General features: G+C 45.1%; 1 protein-coding gene across 1 annotated transcript; it reads left to right on the forward strand.

Moving 5' to 3' along the window:
* Positions 1 to 258: 258 nt before the first annotated feature.
* DDX20 (DEAD-box helicase 20) lies at positions 259 to 22,646 on the forward strand. Its single transcript, XM_079761201.1, has 12 exons — positions 259 to 451; positions 2,344 to 2,715; positions 3,118 to 3,212; positions 13,214 to 13,382; positions 14,812 to 14,926; positions 15,042 to 15,184; positions 15,331 to 15,469; positions 15,567 to 15,625; positions 16,922 to 17,004; positions 17,343 to 17,448; positions 17,566 to 17,667; positions 19,857 to 22,646. Exons 2-12 carry the CDS (start codon positions 2,391 to 2,393, stop codon positions 21,005 to 21,007), a joined length of 2,487 nt encoding a protein of 828 aa, XP_079617327.1. The 5' UTR covers positions 259 to 451; positions 2,344 to 2,390; the 3' UTR covers positions 21,008 to 22,646.
* The last annotated feature ends 2,119 nt before the right edge of the window (positions 22,647 to 24,765 follow it).

Genomic DNA, 24,765 nt, shown 5'->3' on the forward strand with positions numbered 1-24,765 from the left:
GGAATCAAACCTGGGACCTTTCAGTCCACAGGCCGACGCTCTATCCACTGAGCCAAACCGGTCAGGGCTGATTTGTGTTTTTAGTTATTAGCAATACAATTTACTCCCAGTAACCCTACTGCAACATTTGTGTCATAACCAGCAAATGCAATAACAGAATGCTGCTAAAACTACAAGTGTTCTTGTCTGGAAAAAGTCTTTTTGTTTCTTTTGGTAGGAGAGCTAGGTCTTCGGCAGCGACGGGTTTGAGTTCTGCAGACTGCTCCTGTGGGCACGGAGACTCTGCAGGGACTCTTGAGCAAGAGAGGCAGCCACTCGATCAATGTTTACTAGGTCCACCACAGGCCTGGTGCTGGGCTGGAGAGCCTGGGGCAACCACAGTTCCTCCCTTCGGAAGCTCATCGTTTCTGTAGTGTGAGGCACAGACATGTAAACAAGGAACAAGCACCTGGTAAGAGCTAGACTAGAAGTATTTGCGGTGTGAAAGGGGAGCCCAAGGTGGGCAATAAAAAAGGTGGCCACGAGGAAGGATCTGAAGCTGGACCCTAACCACCTAAGATATCCGCTTAAGAAAAATCACGCCATCACCCGTGGGGTGGGTGGCTGGAGCGGGAAGAAGCTGGGCGGGGGCATCATTCAGGAGGTTGTTGCCATAGTTAGGATGATGAAGGGACCTAACATAGGGCAGGTGCTATGGAGACTGGAGAAGAGGAACGGATGAAATATGTGGAGACACCGTTACCTGCACCGAATTGTTAGGAAGGAGAGAGGGATGGTAGAAGGTGAAGTCAAGAATAACTCCCAGGTTTGTGAGAGTTGGGGATCAGGTGGATAAGAGAGGTGGGGTACTAAGAGGAGGCCTGGCACCTTTCCTGCCCCCTCCCAGGAGTTCCTCTTCTTTCCTAGACAGTTGATATTTTCTAAATTTCTAAGCAAAAATGTATCTCTAGGACCCTCTTTTTTTTTTTTTTTAAATATATTGATGTCGCCGCCTGCGAGGAAGGGAGAGGGAGAGAGAGAGTTAGAAACATCAATGAGAGAGAAACATCAATCAGCTGCCTCCTGCACACCCCACACTGGGGATGTGCCCACAACCAAGGTACATGCCCTTGACTGGAATCGAACCCGGGACTCTATCCACTGAGCCAAACCGGTCAGGGCTCTAGGACTCTCTTTCAATGAGATCACCATCTCCTATAGGGTTTGGAATCTGTGTCATCACTGAGTGGGGTGTGTGTGTGTGTGAAATATAAAGACCAGGATTATGATATAAGGACAAAGGAAAAAGTTGGGTTTGGATGCAGAATTTTTTTAAGTTTGGAATTGTGAATGAGATCAAGTTGCAGACGTGGAGTCACGACTAAAGCTTGTTATAGGAAATCAGTCATTCAGTGAATGGTGAGCACTCACCGTGTGTCCGATTGTTCCTTTTCCATCGGGGGCACAGCCGACAACAGGACAGAACAGGCCTCTGTCCTCGGAGAGGGAGAGAGACAATAAGCACACGTCATTGCAGGCAGCGATCAGTGCCCTGGAGAAAAATGGAGCAGGAAGAAAGGAATGGGGAGCCGGCAGGATGGGGAGCTTAGGGTGTTCAGAAAAGCCTCTTTGAAAAGGTGATATGTGAGCAGCGACCGAAAGGAGGGGAAGGTGGTGAAAAAGGAAGATACCACCCTCGGGAGGGATAGGAGCAACGCACAGAAGCGTTACATTTGAGGTGTCTATTAGGCCTCTACACGGAGGCGTTGAGAAGGCGGGTGGATGTCCAAGCCTAGAGTGCAGAGGTGCAGACAGGCGTTTGGGAGGGGTCAGTCCGTTTTCCACCTTCAGTGCAATTCACTCAGATTAGCGCTAGCGTGCCAGGGGGCTGGGACCTGAGATGATTAAATCGGTCCCGCGGACCGAGACCAGACCACGTGGTCAATGTCTAGCAAGACTCCGGGCGCCTTCCGCGGGCGCCGGAGAGGGAAGGGTGGTGGGGAGGCGGCCGCGGAGCCCAGGCCGGGAGCCGGGGGCGTGACGTGCAGCGCGCATCACAATGGGCGCGCGGTGTGAGCGCCGGGCGCGGCGCGGGGCCGGGAGGACCCGCCCACAGAGGCCGGGAGGCGGGGCGGCGGCTCCAGCGCGGGCGCGCGGCGCCCTCTGCAGGCCGCAGGCGGCGACGCCCCGGTATCCTCCCCTCTCCTCCCTCGGCCAGCCCCAGGCCGCACGTGTTTGCGGTTCTCGCAGTGTTCCGGTCTCTCCACGCCTCCGACTTCCGCCCCTCCCCGCCTCTTCCAGGCGGGGCGTGTCAGTGTCTCCGCCGAAGAGTGCTAATAAAGTTTTCCTTCTTCTCGCTCTCAGGCTCCCGCCCCGCCCCAAGTACCGCGAGATCACGTGGCGCGGCTACCATGGCGGCGGCGTTTGAAGCCCCAGCGGCCTTGGCTCCCGAGGAGAAGGCTGCGCCCCCGGAGCCTGTGGCGGAGCATGTGGCGGAGCCTGTGGCCGCCCCGGTCGCGGCCCGGGAGCCCCTCCGCAGGCCGGCGCGGAGCCTGCGGACGGCGCACGACGTCAGCGGACCGCGGACCCGCACGGGGGACGTGCTGCTGGCCGAGCCCGCGGACTTCGAGTCGCTGCTACTGTCGCGGCCGGTGCTGGACGGGCTGCGGGCGGCCGGCTTCGAGCGGCCCTCGCCCGTGCAGCTCAAGGCCATCCCTTTGGGGCGCTGCGGGCTCGGTGAGGGCGGGACCCTGGGGCGCTGCGGGCTGGGTGAGGGCGGGGAGGCCGAGGGGGACCCGCGGGCGGCGGCGCGGTCCGGGGAGAGCCAGGCGGGCCCTGCGCGGGGTCGGCGGGGGCTCGGCGCTGCCCGCGTTCAGGCCTCAGGTGATTACCTCTGTGGTAAAACGGAGGCGCGGGGCCGAGTGTAAGGCTGGTTAAGGCTCGCTGCTCGCTGACACGTGGTTCTAAGTTGGAGAGGACAAACGGGAGGGGCACGGCCTGCGCTTTTGTGAGTTAAGGAAACACGGAGGCGCCCGCTAGGACGTGATTCTGGAGACCCTTCTAGCTCCGGGATTCATGTTTGGCCCCTAAGCATCTCCAGTCAGTATTGTCTGGTGCTAATTTTGTCCTTCTTTGCAGATTTGATTGTTCAAGCGAAGTCTGGCACTGGGAAAACCTGCGTCTTCTCCACCATTGCGTTGGACTCGCTTGTTCTTGAAAACTTAAGCACCCAGGTGAGTTCGTTTTACCACAGGTCGGATGAAATACCAGTAGCTCCTCAGAAATAGATGCGAACTGGAGGGATGATTGAGTTAAGCCACGTGAAAAGGATAAAAGTGAGACATTAGGGCTGCCGACAGAAGAAACCTACCGACCTGTAGAGAGTGTTCGTGGGTTTATTTGAGCCAGATGCCAGGAAGCAAGACATCAAGGGATTGAGGTAATGCCCCAGAGCAGGGGTCCTCAAACTTTTTTTTTTTTTTAAATATATTTTATTGAGTTTTTACAGAGAGGAAGAGAGAGGGATAGAGAGTTAGAAACATCGATCAGCTGCCTCCTGCACACCCCCCACTGGGGATGTGCCCGCAACCAAGGTACATGCCCTTGACCGGAATCGAACCCGGGACCCTTGAGTCCGCAGGCCGATGCTCTATCCACTGAGCCAAACCGGTTTCGGCGGTCCTCAAACTTTTTAAACAGGGGGCCAGTTCACTGTCCCTCAGACCGTTGGGAGGGCCAGACTATAGTTTAAAAAAACACACTATGAACAAATTCCTATGCACACTGCACATATCTTATTTTGAAGTAAAAACACAAAACAGCAAAAACACCCGCATGTGGCCCGCGGGCCGTAGTTTGAGGACGCTTGCCCCAGAGAAGGGCAGTTTTGCACCTTATTTTATACATTACAATCAAAAGAGAAGCTGCAGGTGGGTTACATGAAATTCACCGGTGCTAGATTAGGGAGGCGGGAGAAAGCAAAGCAGGGAAGCCCTTGGGTTTGGATGAAAAGTACAATGATAGACACTTACATAGGTGGGTACAGGATAGTTAACAGTCGCTAATATGATAGCAATAACAATGAGGATTTATGATCTCCCCCGTGGTGCATTGGTTGTGCTCTGAGGGCTCTGGAAAAAGGAGTTACCTTGACATCCAGAGGAATCTTCTATAATAATAAAAGCGTAATGAGGTGGCAGTGGGGGCCGAGCCCCTTGCATGGATTTCGTGCATCGGGCCTCTAGTGTTATCATAGATGCAAAAGACAATAGACAGGCTCAGTTAAGGTAAGGATTGACTTTTATCCAGGGAAGATGCTAGCCTAGGACATGACTACCTGCCATAAACTGCTTTTAGTTTAAAGTTTTAATTTCAGACCATCCTTTGTGGTTACTTTAGGTCTCTGAGTTTGCAAGGCCACCACGCAGGCCTTCCCTGAGCTGGACAGGTTAGCTTGTGGCCCCTCTTCGTCCACAGGTCATTGAGTGGTGGTAGTGTGGCTGGTGACCAAGGATGCATTATTAGTGTTAGAAGCTAGGAATTTCCTATTATTACTGCATCTTAAATAGAATGTCATGTATGTCAATTATGTCATTACTTGAGAATACAGGTTGAGGTTATTTTTTGCTTGCTGATCAGATTGGGGTGAGATTTAGCATTCGGCCTGATTCATGGTCGTGTGGTGCTCTGGCTTTTGCTGATAACTGCAGGTGGCTCGTACACCTCTGTGAATGTGTCATTGGTCTCCCATCTTCTAGGGCAGGGTTGGGGAACATTTTTTTTTGCTAAGGGCCATTTGAATATTTATAACATCATTCTGGGGCCATACGAACTTATCAACTTAAAAATTAGCCTGCTATATTTAGTTAAACATTTAATTAACTCGCCCCTAATGCCTTGGCCCGAGGGCTGGACGTTCCCCACCTCTGAGAATCTGTTGGAATAGGTCTAAGGTGAACAGGAGATTTGGGTTTGGGGATCATTTCATAAAAGATTTGTTAAGCCCTTATTATTAATAGTTTGCCAGGCATTGGGGATACAAAGATGAATCAGATATGATCCTTACAGTTTTGCTTTGTGGTTTAGTGGTTACGACAGGCTATTTCACGTTCTCAGTCATGTATCTAATGGTTTTTCACCCAGAAACCTACAATCTTGGTCTGTAAAGCTTTTGGAGTCCTACCTTATACCTACCAAAGCCTGGGAGAGGCTGCATAGAGGAAATCCTTCTACTCCCCAAGGACCTGGGTTATTCTGCTTGTGAACTGCCACATATTTGAGATTTTGGCGTTTGGTAACTTGTCAGCCAGCAAATGCCAAAACCCTGAATAAGTTCCATAAATAAAGTCTGTATTTTTAAAAATTTAAGATCTTTGTGTTAATAAGTAATACATACTCATTTTTGAAAGTGGGGAAAATTCAGAAAAATGAAGAAGTACCAGAAAACAAGTATAAGCTCACCTACCCAGAGAGAAACGGCTATGAATAGTTTTGGCATATTTTCTCCTAGTTTTTTTATTGTTTATTTATCTTTAAATCTTTATTGTTGAAAGTATTACATATGTCCTCTTTTCCCCCTTATTGACCCCTTTTAGCCCTTCCCTGCCTGCCCACCTCTCCCCCCGCCCCAGACCTTCACCACCCTGTTGTTTGTGTTCATGGGTTATGCATGTGTGCATATAAGTTCTTGGGTTGATCACTTCCACCCACCCACCCTCTCCCATCTTCCCTCTGAGATTCTGCATTATGTTCTATGCTTCTGTGTCTCTGGATCTATTTTGTTCATTAGATTCCACATATGAGTGAGATCTTGTGATACTGTCTTTCTCTGACTGGCTTATTTCCTTTAGCATAATACTCTCCAGGTCCCTCCATGCTGTCTCAAAGGGTAAGCGATATTCCTTTTTCACTGCTGCATAGTGTTCCATGGTATAAATGTACCGCAGCTTTTTTATCCATGCAGCTTTTTTAAAAATTTAATCTTTATTGTTCAGATTATTACAATTGTTTCTCCTTTTTTCCCCCATCACCCGGTTCCCACCCCACCCTCTGCCCTTACCTCCCCCCCACTGTCCTCATCCATAGGTGTACGATTTTTGTCCAGTCTCTTCCCGCACCCCCCCACACCCCTTTCCCCCTGAAAATTATCAATTCACTCCCTTTCTATGCCCCTGATTCTATTATATTCACCAATTTATTCTGTTCCTTAGATTTTTAATTCACTTGATTTTTAGATTCACTTTTTGATATGTATTTGTTCATAGTTTTTATCTTTACTTTTTTTCTTCTTCTTCCTCTTCTTAAAGAATACCTTTCAGCATCCTATATAATAAAGTGGTAATATGCAAATTAACCCTCATGCCCTCAAAAGATGGCTGCCTAGGAGGCGGAGCTTTTGATGCTGACTGGCATAGAAACTGACCAATCAGAACCAAATCTGGGTGAACTGCAAGGAGCCATTGGTTGCTTAGGAGGTGGAGTTTATGACACTGACTGTCATAGAAACCGACCAATCAGAACCAAATCTGGGTGAACTGCGAAGGCAGAACCTAAGGTGGGGGCTGAGGAGGGGTTTTAAGTGCAACAGCTGTTTGGTGTAAGGTGTAAGAAAGTGGTTCAATTTTTTAATGACCAGTTTGGCAGTATAGTGCATATGGCTGGCTATCAGTCCAGATATAGGGATTATGTATTTTTGTCTGCCAAGAGCATCTCCTACTGCTGAAAAAGGCTCCCCCCCACACATTTAAGCAATCATATCCTATATAATCTATCTATATTAATAAAAGGGTAATATGCTAATTATACTGGCCATTTTCCAGATGCCCAACTTCCTTCCAGACAAAGCCATGGTGGTGGGGGCCAAGGCAGAGGCAGTTAGGGGTGATCAGGCTGGCAGGGGAGGGCAGTTGAGGGTGACATCAGGCCAGCAAGGGGTTAGGGGAAATCAGGCCGGCAGGGGAGGGCAGTTGGGGGTGATAAGGCCAGCAGGGAGGGCAGTTGGGGGCGAGATCAGGCCAGCAGAGGAGGGCAGTTATGGGTGATCAGGCAGGCAGGCAGGCAGGCAGAGGCAGTTACGGGCAATCAGGCAGGCAGGCAGAGAGGTTAGGGGCAATCAGGCAGGCAGGCAGAGGCAGTTAGTGGTGATCAGGCAGGCAGGCAGGTGAGCAGTTAGGAGTCAGTGGTCCCAGATTGCAAGAGAGATGTCTGACTGCCTGTTTAGGCCCGATCCCACAGGGATCGGGCCTAAACAGGCAGTCAGACATCCCCTAAGGGGTCCCCAATTGGAGAGGGTACAGGCTGGGCTGAGGGAACTCCCTCCCCCATGCATGAATTTCGTGCACCGGGCCACTAGTTTCATATAATATTGGTTTGGTGGTGATGAACTCCTTTAGCTTTTTCTTATCTGTGAAGCTCTTTATCTGACCTTTAATTCCGAATGATAACTTTGCTGGGTAGAGTAATCTTGGTTGTAGGTTCTTGCTATTCATCACTTTGAATATTTCTTGCCACTCCCGTCTGGCCTGCATAGTTTCTGTTGAGAAATCAGCTGACAATCGTATGGGTGCTCCCTTGTAGGTAATTAACTGTTTTTCTCTTGCTGCCTTTAATGTTCTCTCTTTGTCTTTTGCTCTTGGCATTTTAATTATGATGTGTCTTGGTGTGGTCCTCTTTGGATTCCTTTTGTTTGGGGTTCTGTGCGCTTCCTGGACTTGTAAGACTATTTCTTTTACCAGGTGGGGGAAGTTTTCAGTCATTATTTCTTCAAATAGGTTTTCAGTATCTTGCTCTCTCTCTCTTCTTCTGGCACCACCATAATTCTGATGTTGGTACGCTTGAAGTTGTCCCAGAGGCTTCTTACACGATCTTCAAATTTTTGGATTCTTTTTTCTTTTTCTTTTCTTTTTTTTAAATTCTTTTTTTAAAATATATATATTATTGATTTTTTTACAGAGAGGAAGAGAGAGGGATAGAGAGTTAGAAACATCGATGAGAGAGAAACATCGATCAGCTGCCTCTTGCACACCCCCTAATGGGGATGTGCCCGCAACCAAGGTACATGCCCTTGACCGGAATCGAACCCGGGACCTTTGAATCCGCAGGCCGACGCTCTATCCACTGAGCCAAACCGGTTTTGGCAAGGATTCTTTTTTCTTTTTGCTTTCCCGGTTGAGTGTTTTTTGCTTCTTTGTATTTCAGATCTTTGACTTGATTCTTGCGTTCCTCTAGTCTGCTGTTGGGTCTCTGTATAATATTTTTTATTTCAGTCAGTGTATGTTTAATTTCTAGTTGGTCCCTTTTCATATCCTCGAAGGTCTTGTTAAATTTATCGGCCTTTTCTAGGAAATTCTTGAAAAACCTTATAACCGTGGTTTTGAACTCTATATCCAGTCGTTTGTTTTCCTCCATTTCTTTCGTTTGTGATCTGTTTCTTTGTCTCTGCATTTTTGCTGCTTCCCTGAGTTGGTAGGATGGCTTTGTATGCTAGGTGTCCTATATGGCCCAGTGGGTCAGCCTTCCAGTTACCTGAGGTGGACACTCTTGGTGCACCCCTTTGTGGACTGTGTGTACAGCCTTGTTGTAGTTAAGTCTTGATTGTTGGTGTCACTGGGAGGAATTGCCCTCCAGGCCAATTGGCTGTGAGGACCCGCTGTGTCTATAATGGAAGAACTGCTGTGTTGGAGACATGCTTATAGGGCAGGACTTGTTTCAGTGGGACTTTGGTGCTCACTGAGTCTGCCTCTTGAATGTGTCACTTATGGATGTGAGTAGTTGAAATCTGGTGTCGTCTCACAGTGACCACTAGATACACTAGCTTCTGGATCTCCAATGGGGTGCAGGTCAGCTACTCTCTGAGGCCACCCAGCAGGAGCTACAGCGAGAACTACAGTTTTCTCCTCTTTGCTTGGGGTTTGGAGGTTTTGCAGCTGTCTGACCAGAGCTGCAGTTTGTTAGGTTAAGCTGCGATAGGGCAGGCCATTTATATACAAAAGCCGCTGCGTGGAGCTTGGGTGGGTTTGTAGATTGTGCAGGGCGGGGTCTCAGGGAGTCACTAGGCTAGGCAAACAGCGATGGCTGCCAGTCAGCCATCTCTGTGTGTCCGAGTTTCCGCGCCCCAGCGCAGTAAACAGTGATTGCTGCGCGTAGCTCTGCAAGCAAGCCGCCCTCACTTTCCGACCCGATGGCAGACAGTCCAACTTCTCTCTGTAGGAGTTTGGGTCCCAAGCGTCTCCCCAGAAACGAGTTCAGAGTAATCAGGAGCTTGTCTCCCTTCGGGTTGAAAAAAACAGCGCACCCAGAAGCCCGCCGCCAGCCCGATTCGCACGCCTCCGTACCTCAGCTTTTCAGCGCTTGTGCACGTCTCAATGCTCTTTTCTCTACCCTTCTAGTTGTAGAACTTCCACTCAGCCAGCTTTCCCGTGGTTCTGGGCGATAGACGTTTTGTCTTTTAGTTGTAGTTTTGAAATTGTTGTGCGAGGCAGCAGTTTAGGTGTTTACCTATGCCACCATCTTGGTTTCTCCATCCATGCAGCTTTTTTATCCACTCGTCTACTGATGGGCACTTGGCCTGTTTCCAGATCTTTTTTTTTTTTTTTAATATATTTTTATTGATTTCAGAAAGGAAGGGAGTGGGGGAGAGAGAAACATCAATGATGATAGAGAATAATTGATTGGCTGGCTGCCTCTTGCACGCCCCACACTGGAGATCGAGCCCACCACCTTGGGTATGTGCCCTACTGGGAATTGAACCGTGACCTCCTGGTTCACAGATTGATGCTCAACCACTGAGTCTCGCCGGCTGGGCTCTAGAGCTTTGCTATTGTAAATTGTGCTCTATGAACATTGGGGTGCATACATTCTTTCTGATTGGTGTTCTAGGTTTCTTAGGATATATTCCTGGAAGTGGGATCATTGGGTCAAATGTCAGTTCCATATTTAATTTTTTGAGGAAACTCCATACTGTTTTCCACAATGGCTGCATCAGTCTGCATTCCACCAGCAGTGTACTAAGGTTCCCTTTTCTCCACAACCTTGCCAGTACTTGTCATTTGTTGATTTGTTGATGGTAGTCATTCTGGCGGGTGTGAGGTGATACCTCAATGTTGTTTTAATTTGCATCTCTCTGATGATAAATGACTTGGAGCATTTTTTCATATGTCTCTTGGCCATCTGTATGTCCATTTTGGAGAAGTGTCTATTTAGATCCTTTGCCTATTTTTAAATTGGATTGTTTGTCTTCCTTTTGTTAAGTTGTATGAGTTCCTTATATATTTTGGATATTAACCCTTTATCAGATGCCAAATATGTTCTCCCATACAGTGGGCTCCCTTTTCGTTTTGTTGATGGTTTCTTTTGCTCTGCAGAAGCTTTTTATTTGGACGTAGTCTCATTTGTTTATTTTCTTCTTATTTCTTTTGCCCTAGGAGATGTATCCATAAACATATTGCTGTGAGAGATGTCTGAGATTTTTTTGCCTATGCAAAAATATCTCCTAGGATTTTTATGGTTTCACGATTTACATTTAAGTCTTTTATCCATTTTGAATTTATTCTTGTGTATGGTGTAATTTCATTTTTTTTTGCATGTATCTACCCAGTTTTCCCAACATTTTTGTCTTGCTCCTATTCTTAAGGGAAACGCTTTTCGTTTTTGCCCATTGAGTATTATGTTGGCTGTAGGTTTGTCATATATGACCTTTATTATGTTGAGGTATGATCCCTCTATTCCTACTTTACTGAGAGTTTTATCAAAAAAGGGTGCTGGGTTTTATCAAATGCTTTTTCTGCATCTATTGATATGATCATGTGGTTTTTATCTTTCAGTTTGTTTATGTGATGTGTCACGTTTATTGATTTGCAAATGTTGTATCAGCTTTACATCCCAGGGGTAAATCCCACTTGGCCATGGTGTATGATCTTTTTAACATAATGCTGGATTTGATTTGCTAATATTTTGTTGAGGATTTTAGCATCTATGTTCATCAGGGATATGGCCTGTAATTTTCTTTCTTTGTAGTATCTTTATCTGCTTTTGGAATTAGGATAGTGTTGGCTTCTTAAAAGAGCTTGGAAGTGTTCCTTCCTCTTTAATTTTTTGGAATAGTTAGAGGAGGATAGGTGTTAGTTCGTCTTTGAATGTTTGGTAAAATTCTCCTGTAAATCCATCTGGTCCAGGATCTTTGCTTGCTGGAAGTTTTTAAATTACTGCTTCAGTTTCATCAGTTGTTATTGGCCTACTCAGGTTTTCTGATTCTTCCTGATTGAGTTTTGGAAGAGTGTATGGTGTTTGTTTTTTTTTTTTTTGGTCAATCCTCACCCAAGGATATTTTCCCATTGATTTATAGAGAGAGTGGAAGGGAGTGGGAGAAACAGAGAGAGAAACATTGATGTGAGAGAGACACATTGATTGGTTGCCTCTCATATGTCTAAGCCTAAAACCAAGGTATGTGCTCTTGACTGGAATCGAACCTGCGACCCTTCAGTCCTAAGGCCAGCACTCTATCCACTAAGCAAAACTGGCTAGGGCTCCTTTCCTTCTTTCTCTTTTTCCCTGTTTGATTTTTCTTCACAGCACTTTTTATTTCCTGCTATTATTTATGTACTAGAGGCCCGGTGCACGAAACTGCACTTGGAGAGGGGGGCGTCCCCTCAGCCTGGCCTGCGCCCTCCTGAAGTCCGGGAGCTGTTGCCGCTGCGCTTGCCAGCTGTCAGCCCAGCTTCTGGCTGAGCGGTGCTCCCCCTGTGGGAACGCACTGACCACCAGGGGGCAGCTCCTGCATTGAGCGTCTGCCCCCTGGTGATCAGTGCATGTCATAGCAACCGTTCGTTACACCGTTCAGTCTATTTGCACATTACCCTTTTATTATATAGGATGTTTGTTTATTGTATATCTTATTTGTTTATTGTGTATCTTCTTATCAGTGTTTGGGTTCAGTGGTTGAGTGTCAACCTATGAACCAGTTCTCAGTTCGATTCCTGGTTAGGGCACATGCCTGGGAGTGCAGGAGGCAGCCGATCAATGACTCTCTCTCATTGATGTTTCTAAGTCACTCTCCCTTCCTCTCTAAAATCAATAAAAATAAATGCTTTTTCTCAAATAAATTTTTAAAAAAAAGAATGAAAGTGCCATTAGAGCAAGGATTTTGTACCATTAAATGTTGACTTCACAGCAATTTGTATGTTGCTTAGAACATAGTAGGTTCTTATTTAATACTAGAGGCCCAGCGCACAAAATTGGTGCACGGGTGTGGTCCCTTGGCCTGGCCAGCGATCGAAGCACGAGTGTCACGTGGAAGGGCAGGTCCCAGCTGACCTCTGGGGCCTGGGCAGCACCCTGGGTCCCTGGGCCCTCATGCACCCTCCTCCGCCTGAGTCACAGCGCCCGAGTCCCCACACGGAGATGCGGTGAGCGTGGCCGGATGCTGCAGGCCGGGGTGCAGCGTGGGCCTCTGGGCCGCCCAGCAGTGCCACACGTAGCCGGGCGGGCAGCGCACTCTCTCCTGGCCGGCCTCGCAGACCGGCTCCTGTGCGAACCTACGGGGAGCCCTGTGGTCTCAGCGGCTGCGGTCCGGCTCACCCGGAAAAGGCCACATGGGTGTGGGGTGGGCTCCTCACGGGCGCCTGGCATCTGAGTGCGGGGGCTTTCCCAGTGTGCGAGCCCTGGTGTCCCAGGGGAGGGTAGCGGGGGGACTGAGAGCGAGCTCGGCGGACACCCCACATTCTCATCACACCTTCACCCGTTACCATTGCCCCCAGGTAGCCTGCGAGAGGTTGCAGCCCTCTGCCGGGTGCTGCGGGAGGTTGGTTGCTGCCACCCACCCTCAACTCCCCATCCCAGCCTGGGGCCTGGCCCCGATTGGGCGATCAGGGCCTGCTGGTCGCTGATTTGCCGTCTGTGGGGTGATTGGTTGGGGCAATCAGGCTCCCGCTCACAGCTACCTTGGCCTGGCGCCGCCCACTCACCTGCTCTACCATCTTGCCCCAGTCCCGCTCTTGTTCAGGCCGGCAGCGCCTCCACTACTGCTCGCTGCCAGCATGCACCACCCCCTGGTGGTCAGTACATGTCATAGCAAGTGGCCGAACTCCTGGTTGAACAGTTTGCATATTAGGCTTTTATTATATAGGATTTGCTTAATGAATAAACCGATCATTCAAAGGAAAATAGCTCATCATATAGTATGCCATTCACATGTACTTATTTGATTGACTCGCTAAAGGTGTATTTTACATTTTCTTAGATTTTGATCTTGGCGCCTACAAGAGAAATTGCTGTACAGATACATTCCGTTATCACGGCCATTGGAATAAAAATGGAAGGCTTAGAGTGTCATGTCTTTATTGGAGGGACTCCTTTACCTCAAGACAAAACCAGACTTAAAAAGTGTCATATTGCCGTTGGATCTCCTGGTAAGGTATCAATGCCTGTTCGTAACTGGAGCTTTTAGGAACTGAACATTTCTTTAAAAAATATGTTTTTATTGATTTTTAGAGAGTGGAAGGGAGAGGGATAGAGCGATAGAAACATTGATGAGAGAGAATCATCATCGATGGGCTGCCTCCTGCACACTCCCTACTGGGGATGTGTCCTGACTGGGGATTGAACCAGTGACCTCTTGGTTCATGGGTCAGTGTTCAACCATCGAGTCACACTGCCTGGGCTGAACACTTTTAATCTATATATACCGTATTTTCCGGCGTATAAGACGACTGGGCGTATAGAAGATTTTCCTGGGTTAAAAAGTCGTCTTATACGCCTGAAAATACGGTATATAAAAGCCTAAGTGACCATCCAACTGGTAGCTATGATGCACACTGACCACCAGGGGGCAGACACTCAATGCACAGGCATGGAAACAAGGAACAGACTGATGAATCTCAGAGGGAAGGGGTGAGGGTGGAGGGTGGAAAGAGATTAACCAAAGATTTTATATGCATACTAGAGGCCCAGTGCATGGATTTGTGCACTGGTGGGGTCCCTTGGCCTGGCCTGTGGGGATTGGGCCGATACCAGCAGTCCAACATCCTCCGAGGTGCCCCGGATTGCGCGAGGGCGTAGGCCAGGCCGAGGGACCCCACCAGGGCACGAATCCGTGCACCTGGCCTCTATTATAACAATAATATTGTGCCCTAGCTGGTTTGGCTCAGTAGATAGAGCATCAGCCTGTGGACTGAGGGGTCCCAGGTTCAGTTCTGGTCAGGGGCACATGCTCAGGTTGCGGGCTTGATTCCCAGTGGGGTGCGTGCAGGAGGCAGCTGATCAGTGATTTCCTCTCATCATTGATGTTTCTATCTCTCCCTCTCCTTCCTATATGAAATCAACAAAAATATATTTTAAAAAAACAGTAATATTGCAATCTTTGATAATTGTGACATTTAATTACACCAATGAAGTGGAGACACATGACTGGATTACCAACAAGAACTTATGAACTCTCCATTCCTAAGGCTGTTTAAGAACATGTATGGGGTAGGCTTCTGAGAAAAAGAGGCATGAGATGACTTTTCAGGAAGCCTTTCTAAGCCATGCATTGGGTTATTCTTTGCTTTAATCATTCAGTCATGAATCACTCAGAATTAGAGTCTAGCGTTCAGTCCCTTAGCCATTCAAGTTTTTGATAGGAATAGTGTATTTTCCATACTTACTGCTAATGAAATGTGAGGGGGGAAAAATGGAGTTAGGCAAGATCAGAACTCAGAACTTCTGATTTGTGGTTTAGTGCATAAATGAAGATTGCGTCAGGATAGTCAACAATACAACCTCTAAGTAGAGTGGCATTGGCTGAGACTTGCACAAATTTGTTTCATCCTAAATATTTCTTTTTTTAAAAAAATTTAGGCAGAATTAAACAGCTGATAGAACTTGACTACTTGAACCCAGGCAGTGTCCGTCTCTTTATTTTGGATGAAGCGGATAAGCTTTTAGAAGAAGGCAGCTTCCAGGAGCAAATAAAGTAAGAAATACAACTGACTTGACTATTAAAATGGTGCCCCAAAGTGTGTGTTGCTTTTCCAGGTGGTGATTGCTGCCTGAATCGTTTCCATGGCATGTGTTCTTCTATTTTGCAGTTGGATTTATTCTTCCTTGCCTGCCAGTAAACAGATGGTGGCAGTATCAGCTACTTACCCAGAATTTTTGGCTAATGCTTTGGCAAAGTACATGAGAGATCCCACTTTTGTAAGACTCAATTCCAGTGACCCAAGTCTCCTAGGTGTGTATAGATATTGGATACTTACATTACTGGTGTGTGGTACTCTGGAATTTTTCTTTGTGCCTAGTTGCCTATTGCTTTTATATATGCTGTTATGGGATTGCAGCTAACAGTGTTTTAACAGATGACTCTTGGCTTCTTCATAGGTTTGAAGCAGTATTACAAAGTTGTCAATTTGTACCCTATGGCCCATAAGATTTTTGAAGAAAAGGCTCAGCATTTACAGGAACTGTTCAGCAGAATTCCGTTTAATCAAGCCTTAGTCTTTTCTAATTTACACAGCAGGTAATTACCTTAAAAGGTCATCTGGGGGAACTTGTGAAATAAAAGAATAGGCGTGGGCAGCGTCTGTAAAATGATCACCCTCTGTTATTTTTCATAGAGCACAGCATTTGGCTGATATCCTTTCTTCTAAAGGCTTTCCTGCAGAGTGCATTTCAGGTGAGTTCATCTTACTTCAATCCTTGTTTATACCCTGACTCTCAGGTCACGAGGCAGAAACACCACTTTATGAGTTGTCTTGTGAGTGTGAGGTTGTGTTGAGTCTTCAGAGTAAAGGAAATTCCAGGTTCATTTTTCATTGGGATTTAAAAAATATATATTTTTATTGATTTCAGAGAGGAAGGGAGAGGGAGAGATAGAAACATATCAGTATATTTGTTCTTTTAAGAAGTAATTTGGTATATAATAAAAAAATTAGAAAACTGGATTTATATTCACACAAAGTTTGTTTTTGTCATCTTAAGAGAAAAATATTTTGCTTCTTGACAATCATTGTTAAAATGTTAAGAATTGCCAACTGAACTGACTGTTTTATGGTCTTATGGTAGGCAAAAGTGATTCATTTTGACACAAAGCTAAATTATTACTGCTGGCTTAGTAGGAATAAAAGCTTTCAAGGAATGTTTGATCAGTGAGAGCCATTTTAGAGTGTTTTTTTTTTTCTTAATTTTATCGATTTCAGAAAGGAAGGGAGAGGGGGAGAGAGAGAAAAAAAATCAATGAGAGAGAATCATGGATTGGCTGTCTTCTGCACGCTCCCTACTGGGGATGGAGCCCACAACCTTGGTCAGAATTGAACCCGGGACCCTTTAGTCCACAGGCCGATGCTCTATCTACTGAGCCAAACCGACTAGGGCTAGAGTTTTTATTTTTATTTTTATTTTTATTGTGGAGAGAGAAATATCAGTGATGAGTGCAAATCTTCGATCGGCCGCCTCTTGCAGGCCCCACACTGGGGATCGAGCATGACCTCCTGGTTCATAGGTTGATGCTCAACCACTGAACCATGCCAGCCGGGCCTTTTTAGAGTGTTGATTGGTATCTCAGCTTAGTCTTTAACCTGTTAGCTTGTTTAGTCCTGGTATATCATGTGATACTGGGGAGACTATTTTCTGATGGACTAATATTTTGACTATAGATCACACTTCAACACCAAATTTATAAATAGCCAATTAAAGCAATTTTATTTTCCTAAGAATTGTTATACTTCACATGTGACTTTGCAGATAATAATATTGTATCTGCAGGCATAACTTAATCACCATTTAAAATTGATTTTTAAAATTTCAAGTGGATTGCCTAACCATATTTTAGAAGATTCTGATTGTAGGTCTTAACCTGGATTTGCATATAAGGACAGCATTAACTTTGCTTGGTATATTTTTAAATTGTTAAGACTGGGAGTTATGATTCCTGCTTTCTGTGGATTTGATAATTGTGTTTGGGTCTTTTTAGGCAATATGAATCAGAATCAGCGTCTCGATGCTATGGCTAAACTGAAGCAGTTTCATTGCAGAGTTCTCATCTCCACAGATTTGGTAAATATCCTCTTCAGTTTGGGTGACTAATCCCTCTTGTATGTTCTGTTGTCATATGTACAGATTTCATGTCATTTTATGTAGGTGCATCAGACAAGCATCCCAGAAGATAGTCCTCTTTGCAGTGCTAGGGATTTGCTTTCTTAATAATGTCTTATATTTTCATCTTTGTTCTTGAAATTAGTCACAGAAATGAATTTCCTTTTCCTTTGCTTCTTCCTCCTAAATGTCTTCCTGTTCTTCATTTGGCTCCTGGTTAGACTGGAATAAGGTGGTGTGCATCAGTGCCCATGCTGCAGGTAATGTAGACAAACAGTTGCTCTCTTTCTCGATTCAAGACTTCCCGTGGGATTGATGCTGAGAAGGTGAATCTGGTTGTGAATCTGGACGTGCCACTGGACTGGGAGACATACATGCATCGGATTGGCAGGGCTGGCCGTTTTGGTAAATAGAAAAGTTGGAGTGCTTTGTTTAAGGGGGGAAATCTGGAATGTGACAGTGGACTTGGAGTGCCGTTTAGGTGAAAATGATTTACTACTTAATAGTCCCTCTGTGCTTTAGGTACTTTGGGATTGGCAGTGACCTACTGTTGCCGGGGAGAAGAAGAAAATACGATGATGAAAATTGCCCAGAAATGTAATATCAACCTTCTGCCTTTACCAGGTATATTTTGTCTGTTTCATGTTGCTATCAAAATAATAGTGGTAATGATGAGAGGCCTAATAAAAATAACCGCCAACAGAATACTTACGTCATCTCAGGCATTGCTCCAAGTACTTGACATGTGCTGTTACTGTGTGTATTTTGTAGATGAGGACACTGAGGTGTAGAGAGGTTAGGTACTTTTCCTAACGTCTTTCAGCTAATGAATAGTAGGGAGAAGATCACAAACTAACTATTGGCACGTAAAAAATGTCTTAACTACATATTAGCTCCGTTTTTTAGTTTGTAGCCTTGTAATTTGATTTTATTGTTTTATAAAAGGGGAATATTTTACCTCATATCACTGTGAAGGCAATTCTTGCCACATTCTCTTTTGTCACCATGGGGAAGGAACAGCATCTTTTAAACACTGTTTTGAAATTTTTGAAGTGTTTTCTTTTGATTTTAGTGAATCATTTCTCAAACTGCTCTTTTTAAGTGGCATCCTAGAAAGTGTGTGTCTGAAACTATTAATGACCTCTTAAAAACAAAAACCCTAAGAACTCTTATGTGGAAATATAGTTCATTTGCTGTGTTAGTTTATGCTTGTTAGTGTATATATTGGTCTACATATGTGTATATATACACACTCATAACTGTATACTTGTATAGTGTATTGCATGACCTAGAATATGGGGTATGTAGTTACTAGTGGCCCGGTGCACAGATTCGTGCACATTGAAAGGAAATTAGAAATACTTTAATATCAATTTTATCCCTTTCTCTATAATAGAAGTGTCAGAGGTGAAAGAAAATTAGTAAAATGTATATGAAAATAATATATAAATTGATTAATAAACAACTTGACATAACAACAAAGACATGATACAAAAACATGATATAAAAACAACATTGATAAAAACAATGACTGATAAATTGATTAAACTTATTCTAATATCTCCCTGTATATCACATTGAGTAAAAACACTTTCAGAGTGCTTGACTAATTTTCCTTGTGATGAAGTATTTACAGCTTTAACTTTAATGTCACATGCTCTTCGAACTTGAAAGAAAGCAATATATAACTGACCCGAAAACAGGTTCAGGTAGGAATATTCCTACTCTGTCTAGATTGGCACCAGGGAGAGCTTTATATGTATCTCGCATGCGCAAATCAATGTTTATATTTAAATTGCCAATGCGTGTCATATGTACCAGCTGGTAGGTCGGTCGGATGGACGGACGGACGGTCACTTAGCCTTTTATATATATATATTGAATAATCATAACAATAAAAATTTTACCAATTTATGCTTAACTCCTCTAGTGATTTTTTACAAAGCTAGATTAGTCACAGGTCTGGGAGTTCTGTGGATTCTAATAGTTCTGACTTTGTAATAAGTCATTTTGTGATTCTTTTTTTTAAAGATTTCTTTAATTACTCTAAGCCAGCAATTTTCAACCTTTTCCATTTCATTGCACACATAAATTAATCATTAAAATTCTGGGGCACACCAAAAAAATACATTTTTTGCTGATCTTACAAAAAATATAACTAATTTTGATTAATTCATATTGGATGGCTATTGCTATGTTGGCTGCTGTCATAGTTTTACTTGACAATCTAGGAAAAGAGGTCAGTGTGCCTGACCAAATAGTCAGGTATTGCATGTTTTAAAAATTCTTGCTGCACACTGGTTGAAAATCGCTGCTCTAAGCTTATGTCCTTATGTACAAAACTAAAGGCCCGGTGCACAAATTTGTGCATGAATTTCTGCACTGGTGGGGGTCCGGCCAGCAAGCCCTGATGGGGGCCTATCAGGGGCGGGGCCAGCGGGGGGGAGGGACTGCGGGTGGTTGGCCGACTTGCTCCGCCCCCGATTGGGGTTTGGGGGCCCATCAGGGGTGGGGCCGACCGGGGGGAGGGGCCGTGGGAGGGCTCCAGGGTGTGTCCGGCCATCTCACTCAGTCCCAATTGGCCAGACCCCAGCAGCAAGCTAACCTACCGGTCAGAGCGTCTGTCCCCTGGGTGGCCAGTGCACGTCATGGTGAGCAGTTAAGCGGCCTTAGCATATCATTAGCATATTATGCTTTCATTGGTTGAAAGGATGACCGGACACTTAGCATATTAGGCTTTCATTATGAAACCATTCAGAAAATGCTTGTTTAGAGCAGTTGAAGAATGTTAATATGTTACTCCTTTTTTGTAGATCCCATTCCTCCTGGTCTGATGGAAGAATGTTTGGATTGGGATGTGGAGGTTAAAGCTGCTGTGCATACAAATGGCTTAGCAAGCGTACCCAGCCAGCCCCTAAGAAAGCAAATGCAGAAAATAGAGAGAACCTCTCAAACTCAGAAAGCTCATGGTAACCACATGGCTTCTTGTAGAAATACTTCCGTATCTACACTGTCAGTCAAATCCAAAAACACCACCAAACAGAAGCTTCCTGTGAAAAGCCATTCGGAATGTGGAATCCTTGAAAAAGCGGAATCACCAAAAGCACCGGGCCGTGCCGTGCAGGAGCAAGAGCAGCATTCTGCTGAGAGCCCTGTAGAAAGCTCCAGCAGTCAGCACCAGGCCAAAGAAGACTCCCCTGTGTCACTCCCCCAGATTCCTTGTCTGTCTTCCTTTAAAACCCATCCGCCGTGTGCTTTGACTTTTGCAGAATTGTTGGAGGATTATGACCACTATATTAAGGAGGGGCTGGAGAGGCCTGTGGAAATCATCAGGCACTACACGGGTCCTGGGGATCGGGCTGGGAACCCTCACAATGGTTTTGTGAGGAATGGAATTGCTGAAGAGAGAGTGCAGGTGTTGGCAAGTAGTAGTCAGTCTGGAGACTCTGAGAGCGACAGCAGTTCTTACAGCTCAAGGACTTCTTCCCAGAGCAAAGGAAATAAGACATACGTGGAAGGCTCTTCTGACATTCAGTTGAAAGACTTGGCATCAACCCCTGTGGCTGACCATACGTATTTGGAACAACCTCTGAATGGAAATGACACCCCGAATCTGGTAGAGTATCAGGAATCACCTGAAACCCAGACAAAGGCAAGGCATAAAGAGGGGGCTAGCCAGAGAGCTAAGCAGAGCCGCAGGAACCCTCGGCGCGCCTCCTATCGGTCGCAGACAGAGCCCCAGGAAGATGAGTGGTCTGACCACCAGAGGGATGCCCAGGCGGGTTTTTCTGGTACCTATCAGGACTACGAGGAGTACTGGAGAGCTTACTACAGGGCCTGGCACGAGTACTATTCTGCTGCTTCTCAGTCCTATTACTGGAATGCTCAGAGGCATCCAGGGTGGATGGCGGCCTATCACATGAATGCCATTTACCTACAAGAAATGATGCGTGGCAGCCAGTGATGATGGCCATACCTCAAACTACCCGAAGCATCAACAAGCGATACCTTTGAATAGCCATTCTCTGTGACCTATAGTAGAGTGGCCTAGAGTGGCATTTTTGAGGAGCTTGAAAAGTCTTAAAGGCTTTCTGCTGGGATACCTTTATTTTTCAGATTGTTTGACCTACTAGGCATATTATTTTAAGAAACTTCATGGGCCGTATTCTTGAAATCTTTTGGGACAAAGAGCTAAAAGGTCCCAGGGTGCCATTTTCTATAAGCCATTCCAAAAAGAAACATTTGAAAAGACTGCTATATCACTGCTTGCTTAAAATAAAAACAGTTGAGGTTTGAAAACGGTTAGTTTACGCTGCGGAGTTCTTTACAAACGGCTTGGGCTGCACTTTCATAGAGGTATGTATATTCTTGTAGAAATTTGTAAGTGGTAGGTCAGATACTCCCCTTTCTTTTAGGCTTAGGAAGGAGTAAACATTGCTTCCGGCTTTCCCAGTGGTACTTGATTTGATGCTCTTTGCTTCCAGTAAACTTATTTGTGACAGTAAAAATACAAACTTAGCCGACTGTGTTGACATCTTGTTCATCTGTTGAATATCTGGTTTCTAAGATTATGAACGCTGCCCACTTCGTCACACTGCACTCAACAGCTGAGCACATCAGCGCTGTCTCCGTTCTGTTTCTCAGGAAGAGGAGCAACTTTTCATCTTGGTTAGTTTTTGGATCTTTTTATGCATCTGATGAAAGCTATGTCCCAGAAAAGTCTCATCTATAAACCAGAATTGGATGTGTAATTCCAAGGGGCTCCAAGCCCTCTGAGCCCATAAGGAGCCGAGGTTAAGAACGGTCTCATGCTGCTGGTGGCTATGGGAAGGTCCTCGCTCTTCGTGTGAAGTATTTGGTGGAAGCTGGAACTCCTGTTCAAACTTCCCGTGTGTCCTTGTGTATTCTAGCGCTTCCCTCCAGTTTTTACCTAGTACTAGGGTCTAAGGGAAGGCATTTTTCTGTGATATACACCTATAAATTATGATGTAGAAAAATGTAATTGGAAGTTTTCTTTCATTGCTTCTCTATGGCAGTCCTGCCATGGAACACATTTGGCTCCCAGGCCTTTTCTGTGAGCTGTATTTGTGGTGAGAGAATCCCTTTTGGGTAGTGATATGTATTTAGTTTTGAAAAGGAAAGCTCTCTGTTCCTGTGTACATACTTGGCTAGGCAGCATAATCATTTTCCCTCAGGGCTGTGAGCACACATCCGAGGCCATTGTCATTTACTGTCCAGCACACATAGCACCGTCCCAAAGTTCTGTTTAACTTGGATTCCTGTCGCTTGGGATGGCCAGTGGTAGGGTTTGCTTATAGGTACCAGTATCGCCAAATTAGAGTGAGTGAATTAACACTAAATAGCAAATCCCTAGTTAGGACCAGTATGTCAGTAGAGACTAATTACTCATTTAAATAAAAGCCTGTCATTGCTATATAATTGAACGTACCTCTCTTTATCCTTTCCCCCTCAATGTAGCCAAGTGCGCAGTTTGTCATTGCTAGGTGATTTTAAATAGGGCACCGCTGCATCTTAATTAGAAATGAGGTTACCCATTAGTCTCAGAATTAATTGGATTCTCTTTTTGTCATATTTTGTGTTTGTCTTTTTTTTATATATATAAATAAATAAAAAACTAGAGGCCCAGTGCATGAATTGCGTGCACTCTGGGGGCGGGGTGGGGGGGTTTCCTCAGCCAGGTCTGCGCCTTCTCGCAGTCCGGGAGCCCTCGGGGTATGTCCATCAGTCGGACATCCTTAAAGCTGCTGTGGAGGTGGGAGAGGCTCCCGCCACTGCTGTGTTTGCCAACTGTGAGCCTGGCTGTGGGAGCGCACTGACCACCAAGGGGCAGCTCCTGCATTGAGCATCTGTTCCCCTGGTGGTCAGTGCACGTCATAGCGACCAGTCGTTCCACTGTTCGGACAATTTGCATATTAGCCTTTTATTATATAGGATAAGCTGGAGGTGAGCATATGTATAACGTGAAAATTTTACTAATTGTTTCATTTTCCATTGGGTTTGCTGGCAGTTACCAGTCTAGGTGCATGTCCCTGTAATCTGTTTTAGGTGAATTCACTTGAGAATGGTTTGTGTAAAGAGCATTGTGCTACCTATCTTTTTACCTTATACCAGTCATTTAAACATCTCAGGATCCAGAGTTCTCACAAATAAAATGAGGAAGCTGGACCAGAAGACTTGTGGGCCCCTTCCAGTTCTAAGATCTAATTACTATATTACTACTTATTACCTTCTGGCTAGGGAAAAGAATTATTTTGTGACTAGAGAGTCTTGATAAATGCAGGTAATTTGTGTGAATGGGTTAAATATCTGATGGCAGCTTTTCAAGTTGGGCTTAATCTAATTTAAGTTAGGCTGGTGGTGGTAACGTAGAGAAGTCTTTGGGAAACCTGCTTTGGATAATTCTGACTTAGAAATAGAATATAAATTATGATTTGGGGTAATTTAAAAGCAATATTATCTAAAGTAGCTTAAGCAGTAAAATTTACTAACCTTTTAAAAACACGTGGTTTAAAGGTAAGCTTCAGCCTTCAAATACTAAAGATAATTAAAGAGGAGTTAGGGTACTTGTTTATCAACTCGTATGAGAAAAGGGAGTAGTTTGAAGTTTTAGGGTTTTTTTCTTCCCCCTAAATGTAAATAAACGTGTAATCTTAAAAAATAAAATTATATTTGTGATAGTTACGGCTGATACTGGAACTCCATCACAAGGTGATTCTCTTTTTTAAAGTATGTTTTTATTGTGTTTTTTTTTTTTTTTAGGGAGAGGGAGAGTCCGAGAAACATGAATTGGCTGTCTCCTGCACACCCCCTACTGGGGATTGAGCCTGCAACTTGGGCATGTGCCTTGACTGGGAATTGAACCTGCGACCTTTTGGTGCCAGGCTAATGCTCCAACCAACTGAGCCACACAATCTAGGGCTCAGGTGATTCTCTTCTCTTAGCAAAGTGTTATTTGGTGCCTCTGTGAACAAGTGTGTGTGTCCCAGTTAACACTGCTTTTTAATGAAAAGAGCACATGTTGCTCAAAGTACATCTGGTTTCCAGTTACCTTTTCTACAGATCATTTGAGGTGTGGGTCTGTAGTGACACCTAGTGGGTGATAAGGAAATGAGCATCTGTGATTGAAATGAATTTCACAGCCAACTTCTAGGGCCTTTCGGCATCATGCATTTGCCCTAATGTTCCTTTTCTATTACAGTTTTCTTTGGGATTTGGTTGTTGAGGGAAAATTAAAAGGATTGCCATGTCATGGTGACATGAAAATGCCTGTTGCTCTACCTGAATCAGAATTATTAAGGTTACAGCAGATCTTCAAGATACCTCATCCAAGTCCCCATGTTTAAGATGAAGCAGACTGAGGCCAAGAGAAAAGTGACTAAATGGAGTCATGTAAGTAAGTGATGGAACCTAAACTCAAGCTCTGTTACCTGGTTCCCAAGCTTTTTGCTGTTCTCTGTACCGCCCTTAAGTTGGAGCTTTTTTAGTTTGAGACCTTGGCTTAGATAGACCAGGGGTGGGGAACCTTTTTTCTGCTGAGGGCCATTTGGATATTTATAACATCATTCATGGGCCATTCAAAATTATCAACGTAAAAATTAGCTTGCTATATGTGGTTAAACATTTAATTAACTCACCCCTAATCCCTTAGCAGGGCCAGACCAAATGATTTCACATGCCTTATATGGCCCACAGGCCAGATGT

Source organism: Cnephaeus nilssonii, assembly GCF_951640355.1.
Source record: "Cnephaeus nilssonii genome assembly, chromosome: 21".
In the NCBI taxonomy this organism is placed as follows: Eukaryota; Metazoa; Chordata; class Mammalia; order Chiroptera; family Vespertilionidae; genus Cnephaeus; species Cnephaeus nilssonii.